The 7,428-nt window shown below is 43.6% G+C and overlaps 1 protein-coding gene across 2 annotated transcripts in view; it reads left to right on the forward strand.

Moving 5' to 3' along the window:
* Nup133 (nucleoporin 133) overlaps positions 1-7,428 on the forward strand; it is a 47,088-nt gene that overhangs the window by 1,839 nt on the left and 37,821 nt on the right. Inside the window, exons 2-5 of one of the 2 annotated variants that reach the window (XM_050147045.1) lie at positions 1,509-1,627; positions 1,787-1,890; positions 4,251-4,358; positions 6,271-6,405. In XM_050147045.1, coding sequence (XP_050003002.1) covers positions 1,509-1,627; positions 1,787-1,890; positions 4,251-4,358; positions 6,271-6,405 — 466 coding nt within the window. Of the gene's footprint in view, positions 1-1,508; positions 1,628-1,786; positions 1,891-4,250; positions 4,359-6,270; positions 6,406-7,428 lie in introns of those variants that run through there. The other variant, XM_050147046.1, reaches the window with a different exon arrangement.

A 7,428-nucleotide genomic window follows, 5' to 3' on the forward strand; every position in this document is an offset into this window, starting at 1 on the left:
TTTTTTTTTTTTTTTTGGTTTTTCGAGACAGGGTTTCTCTGTGGCTTTGGAGCCTGTCCTGGAACTAGCTCTGTAGGCCAGGCTGGTCTCGAACTCACAAAGATCCGCCTGCCTCTGCCTCCCGAGTGCTGGGATTAGAGTGCTGGGATTAAAGGCGTGCGCCACCACCGCCTGGCTCTGTTCTTCTTTCATAAGTGAATTTCTTGAATGAAAAATTGGCTCTGAGCTTAAGAGTACCTGCTACTCTTCCAAGAGGATCTGGAACACCCATGTTAGATGGCTTACAGCCGCCTGTAACGCCAGCTCCAAGGGTTCCAAGCCTCTGGTTTCTAGACACCTGAACTTAGGTGTGTGTGAACACACACACAATCAAAAGTAAAATAAATTTGTGAATTTCTCCTACATGAAAGCAAAAGATACTGAATCTGAGACTTAATGTTTAAAATGTACAAATCAACATCACAGAGATCTGCCTGTCTCTGCCTCCTCTCCATGCCTGTCTTTGACTTTTATCGTTTGAAAAGAGGTTTTTTTTTTTTTTTTGGTTTTTCGAGACAGGGTTTCTCTGTGGCTTTGGAGCCTGTCCTGCTAGCTCTATAGACCAGGCTGGTCTCGAACTCACAGAGATCCGCCTGCCTCTCGAGTGCTGGGATTAAAGGCGTGCGCCACCATCGCCCGGCTTTGAAAAGAGTTCTTAACAGTACTGGTCTTCAGCCGGGCGATGGTGGCGCATGCCTTTAATCCCAGCACTTGGAAGGCAGAGGCAGGCGGATCTCTGTGAGTTCGAGACCAGCCTGGACTACAGAGCTAGTTCCAGGACAGGCTCCAAAGCCACAGAGAAACCCTGTCTCGAAAAAAACCAAAAAAAAAAAAAAAAAAAAAGTACTGGTCTTCGAGGTAGACATGTGCTCTTAGTTACTGAGCTTATGATCAAAAGCCAGGCATGTTGCTTTTTTTTTTTTTTTTTTTTTTTTTTTTTTTGTCAGTACAAAACAGAATCATCTGAGAAGAAGGAAGCTCAATTGCGAAGTGCCTATGGGGGGGGAGGGGTTCTTGCTTGGTGATTGGTGTAAAGGGCCCAGCCCACTCTGGGCAGTGCCATCTCTAGGCAGGTGGCCCTGGATAAGAAAACAAACTGAGCAAGCCAGTAAAGAGTATTTTCTATGGCTCCTGCCTCCAGGTTCCTGCCCTGTGTTAGTTGCTGCCGTGGCTTCCCTTGGTGCTGGCCAGGTAACATCTTATAGTGTTAACCTGGAAGTATAAGATGAAATAAACTCTTCCCCAAGTTGTTTTTGGTCGTGGTCTATATCAAGCAATGGAAAGCAAACTATAAGATACCAGGTTTTCCTAAAGTTCTATTGAAAAATATAGTTAATTGCGTAGTGCACACAAGCTAGAATCTTTCACCGTTACACCTCATCAGAGATCTGTTATGTACAGATTTGTAAGAGCTAAGCTAGTAGGAAATTTCAGGTTATAAGTAACATCGCATGGTCTCTTTTCTTTAGAGGAACACCGACACGGATGCTCCCTCACCATTCCATATCAGAGTCTGTGAACTACGATGTGAGAATGTTTGGCTCGTCTCTCCCTGTTAAGATCATGGAAGCTCTGACTCTGGCTGAGGGTAGGTGTCAAATGAATTTTAAAAAGCCAGACACACAACAGTGTCCACATATTCCGTTATCTGTTTCTGTGACAAACATGGTAGATGTTGGCCTAAGAAGACTGAGCAACGTTTCATAGTCTCAGTGTGAGATTAATTGTGCAATTTATTTCTCCTCAGCCAACGATCAGCTCTCTATCCACATAGACGAAGGTGGGTGGGCTTGCTTGGTGTGCAAAGAGAAACTCCTTGTTTGGAAGATTGCTGTGTCACCTGTCACTAAGGTAATGGCTCTTTGGATAGCAAGTGAAGAAAAGGGGTCCCAGCTGGTTCTTTACTTTACCTCTATTCTTTAAAGCTCATGAAGGATGCTAGTCAGTCTGTGCAGGCGGTCAGAATTTGTGGTGGGAAATACTGACTGTGAATTCATAGTTTGTTTGTTGGGGAAAGACAAAACAAAACTTCTCTTTTAATAATTTACTGTTGTTGATGTCTTTAGTTTCTTTGTTCTCAAAAGATCCACCACAGCCAAATAAATGAACATGAGCTGGGACTGTTACTGTCTTCATGGGCTCTGGATCTTGTGTCCTTTTCCCTCCTGCTCTCAGCGCTTGGTTTCTCACACGGTGTTCTCCTGGGTCTGCAAGCTGCCTTGCTGTGCTCGGCATTCTCTTCCTTGCAGTTGAGGATTTTCTGGAGGACCAGCTCACTGCACCACTATAACATCCTGCACCTTGTTATGTGCCACACTGTGCTGATGCTTTCTGAATTTTAATCAAAGTCCAATAGGGTTGAGGAGCCTTCATCATGTTTGAGGGGATACTTTCAGCCTTGGAAGCCTCAGGGGGTGGAGGGAAGTCTATGTATATGTACATGAGTGTACATGGGTATGTATTCTGACATACTAAAAATGTAGATTCCTGTCCTGTGAGTCACTCTGACTCTAAAGACCCTGGAAAGGGGTTATAGAGGTGGCTTAGTGGGTTAGAGACAGTACTTGTTGCTTTTGCAGAAGACCCAAATTCAGTTTTTAGCAGCCACATGGCGGCTTACAAATATTTTTAAGTCCAGTTCCAAAAGTCCTCTGTAGATCCAGACATTCCTATAGTGCACACTTACACATGTAGGCAAAACATTTATGCATATAAAATACATTTTAAAAAAGTTAAAATAAACAAAACAGCCCAATGTGGTGCATGCCTTTAGATCCAGACTTGAGAGGCAGAGACAGGTCAGGTAGATCTTTATGAGTTCAAGGCCAACCTAGTCTACATACCGAGTTTCAGGACAGGTAGGACTATATAGACCCTGTCTCAAAAGGAAAAACAAAACAAAAGCTAATCCTGGAAAATCAGCACAGTGTGCTCTCCCTCCAAGCTCTTATTGTGTCTTCCTGCGTTAAACTCCAAGATGATTAGTAGGTGGGGAGAAAAGGGGCCATGCCTTTGACTGACATCAACTTTGGACAGGAATGGCTTAAGATGTAAGGGAGGAATTAAAATGTTGGCCTTCCATGTAGAATAAATATAGACCTTAGCACCCATCCTCAGCCAGGCTTGAGAGTGCCCAGCCTTGATGAGGGGAACCAAACTCAAACCGACAGGCACCTCCCCTGCACAGAGAGCCATTCTGTCTTTCTTATCCTTTTGACCACCGAATTTTAAAGCAAAATCTATATAATAAAATTAGAAGCTTTGAGAATGTTCAGGAACCACAGTGCTGGGCAGTTTGCCTAAGCTAAGAACTGAGCATGCTTTTTTCTGAGTTGGAGTCAGGGATGCTCTGTGTAGGTTAACCTTGAGCTGTCTGCTCCTAGAGCGGGACCATCAATGAAGTCTGTAATACTCTCTCAGCAGCCTCTTTCAAGCACATCTTCCAGCTCCTGTCACTACCTTGTAGGTCATGGTTCTACTAGAGCTTAGGGCTCCTTCCTAATGCTTAGTGTCTGCAGACTTGCTGTCCTCCCCCGGCTGCTTAGAAAGGATGTATGGTTCAAAGTAGCCATGAGGGAAAATTCTTAGGGTATACTGAGTTACCAGAGGGAGTTGGATGTTCAGCAACAAGCCTAAGAAATGGTTTCAAGGAAACTTGGTATAATTTCTTTTTGGCCATAATAATTTTAAATGTCAAATAAATTATACCTCAGCTAGGAAAGTTTTGTAAAATACCTGATCACTTCCCCTAACCGAATGGTTCTCAACTTGTGGGTTGCAAACCCCACAGGGGTTACATATCAGATATCCTGCATATCAGCTATTTGTATTAAAATTCATAACTGTAACAAAATTCTAGTTATTAAGTAGCAATGAAATACTTTTATGGTTGGGGTCACCACAGCATGAGGAAGTGTATTAAAGGGTTGCATCATTAGGAAGGTTGAGAACTACTAACCAGTAGAGCCCTTGGCCTAGCATGAGTACACAGATGAGTTCATATAGCAGTCTATTTTAGCATCTGTGTATTCCTGACTTTGTGTCTCTTAAGATACTCTGTTATACTAATCAAAAAGAGTTGTGGAAAGAAAGGATATTGTAAAATAGTATTCCAGTAATTAATCTTTAGGAAACACACAGAAGAAATAAAGAAGTCAGAATGAACAAACTGGGTTTATGTGAAGGTTTTTCTGTTTGGGTTTGTCTTGCAGTTGTCTGTCTGCAAAGAACTCCAGCTGCCCCCTAGTGATTTCCCCTGGAGTGCTGACCTGGTGGCACTCTCTTATGCTGTAACCTCAGGTGAAGTACATTCTGTTCAGGTAGGTGGCATAAAAGCTGATTGAGGGGGCTGGGGAGGTGGCCTAGTAGGTAAGAGCCTATACGAGTCATGCAGAGGGAGTGGGTTCAGTTCCTAGCACCCTCTTTAGGTGACTCATGACTGTATGTAACTCCAGTTCTAGAGGATCCAACAATGTTTTCTTACCTCTGCAGGTACCTGCAAGCAGGTGGTGAACATACAGGCAAGCATACATAATACATACATACACATAATTTTTTAAAATCATTTTTAAAAAGCTGATCAAGAGCCTGGTATGGTAGTGCACACCTTTAATCCCAACACTGGGGAGGCAGAGACAGGTGGATCTCTACTAGGTCAAAGCCAGCCTGGTCTACATCAAATTTCAGGCCACCTGGAGCTCTAATGAGAGCTTGCCTCAAACAATACCTTTTCTGAAATAAGACAATGAAACAAGGTACAGACCGAGGATACACTCACAAATCCAGCTGAGGACTTACATCCGGTATACAGAAAAGTCCCAAAGCGAAGTCTGATGAGGAAACAAGCAATCCTAGAGGCCGGAGGTTAAGAGCGCCTAATTGCTCCTGCAGAGGACCCCAGTATAATTTCCAGCAGCCACGTGGTGTCTCACAATAATCTGTAATTCCAGTTCTAGGAAATCAGAGACCTTCTGACTTCCACAGGCTCCGCATATGTACATGATGCATGTATGTACATGCAGGCAACACTCATGCATATAAAACTTATAGATGAAAGAAAGTAAAACAGGACAAGGTCTTGAATAGACACTTTTTCTGGAGAGAGAGTGAGCATGGCAGATAAGCCATGAAGCACTGTGTAGCATCCTTGCCATTGGTACAGTGTAGACAGCACCAGTGGAGCTTCTCGACGGGCTGAGTGAGGCAGGGGGTGGGGGGTGGAGCAGCTAAAACTCCTGCTGGGATGTAAAAGAGTGCATGCTTTTGGTTCTTTTTGTTGTTGCTGCTGCTGTTTTTGGGTTTTTTTTGTTTTGTTTTTTTTTTTTTTTTTTTGCATTTTACTTATTTGGTTTTTCGAGACAAGGTTTCTCTGTGGTTTTGGAGCCTGTCCTGGAACTAGCTCTGTAGATCAGGCTGGCCTCAAACTCACAGAGATCCGCCTGCCTCTGCCTCCCAAGTGCTGGGATTAAAGGTGTGCACCACCACCACCCGGCCTCCCAGTTTCTTATAAAGTGAGGGTACACATGCCATGTCCATTCCTGGCAATTTCTCTTAAAGAAATGAGAAATATATACATATTATTAAGTTTCTTGTGGCATTTTTGTATATATCCTAGCTTGTTTGTTTATTCATTTATTTGTTTTAAGACAGGGTCTCACCATGTGGCTCTGACTGTCTAGGAACTCAGCAGTAGACCAGGCTACCTTGAATTTATGGAGATCTGCATGCCTCTGGGATTAAAGGCGTGCACCACTACTATATGGTCCATAACTTAGTTTTAATTGACTCTCCTTTACCTCAGCTTTCGGGGTTTGGAATGACAGAACTGTTCTGTCCTCTTATAATGGGTGGCCACACTGTCACACATGTTCTGTTCAGAACAGAAAGGTGAAGGTGGTTTTACTGGTACATAATATTTTTTAAAGATGTATTCATTATGTTTATAGTGTCCTGGGATGTTACATACCAAGTCTCATTGTAGATGTGATTGCTGGAAATTGAACTCAGGATGTCTGGAAGAGCAGCCTGAGCCTTTAATCCCAGTACTTGTAGTGCAGAGACTGTCTTATCTCTATGAGTTTGAGGCCAGCCAGGCCCTTCTCTAAAACAAATAAGTGTATAAAATAATAAAATTAATATAAAGAATAAGAAAGTCTTGTTTTCACCAGTGCCATGGGCACCTGGTTTTGGGGTCTTCTCTCATTGTTGCTGATGACTATGTTTTATTTCAAGGCTGTTGCTGTCATGGTTGCTACCAAAGAGGGGTCCATCCGCTATTGGCCCAGCCTCGCCAGGGAAGACACCTACTCAGAGACGTGTGTGGACCTGGGAGGAGAGAAGATGTGCAAGTTCCTGACGGCAGTGCAGGTGTGTGGGAGAGAGCTGTAGTGTGAACTGGATGGGAGGGCTGAGCCTGCAGTTGTGGATTCTGAGCACTACGGGGGCCTGGGCGCCATAAAGGAAGGCAAGGAAGAGACGAGGGTGAGGGCTGTGGTGTAAATAGCGCAGGGAAGGCCTTCCATTGGGGCAGTAGGTTGTTGGTTCATTCCCTTTAAGCACTTTATAAATGCAGCTGTTAGAAACTCTTGGACAAGCCAGGCAGTGGTGATACACACCTTTAATCCCAGCACACAGGAGGCAGAGGCAGGTGGTTCCCACAGAGAACTCATCTCTGTGAGTTCAAGGCCTGCTTGGTCTATAGAGCTAGTTCCAGCACAGCCAGGGCTACACAGAGAAACCCTGTCTCAAAAAACTCTTAGACAAGCTAGCCCTGGTGGTGCAGAGCTTTAATCCCAGCACTCTGGGGGCAGAGGCAGACAGGTATCTGTGAGTTCCAGGACAACCTGGGCTACATATAGAAACCCTATTTCAGAAAAAAAAAAACAAAGAATAAAAAAATAAATAGAAAGAAAGAAGCTTAACCCTGGGCAAATGCTTGTTGGTGTCTACTCTTCAGTTCTTGAAGAAATCTGGGCTGGAGTTAGGGCTTGGTCAGCAGAACATGCGCAGGGCCAAGCACCTCTTAAAACAGATGTAGTGGTGCACAGCTATGATACCAACGTTCAGGATAGAAAATTCTGGGTCCTCCTTGGCTATGAGTTCAAGGTCAGCTTGGAATGAGGCTGCCTGGGGGGGAAAAAAGGAAGGAAAAAAACGTCTGAAATTTGTTGAACCTATGAATGGTAAAGCCTCAATTTACAAGGTGAACTATGTTGTTGTAAGAATATTTCTGTGTATTGCTTAGTGAAAGAATTTCAGTGAAATAATGCACCCTTTTAAAATCCTGTCAGGTGAAAAACCCTGACTCAAAAAAAACAAACAAAAAAAAAAAGATTTTTAAAAAATCCTGTCAGGTATATTTAAGGTAGGGGTAAGGTTTGTCTATCAAAT

This window comes from Alexandromys fortis, unplaced genomic scaffold (assembly GCF_014885135.2).
Source record: "Alexandromys fortis isolate MF-2015 unplaced genomic scaffold, M_Fortis_MF-2015_v1.1 scaffold_12, whole genome shotgun sequence".
Lineage (NCBI taxonomy): Eukaryota > Metazoa > Chordata > Mammalia > Rodentia > Cricetidae > Alexandromys > Alexandromys fortis.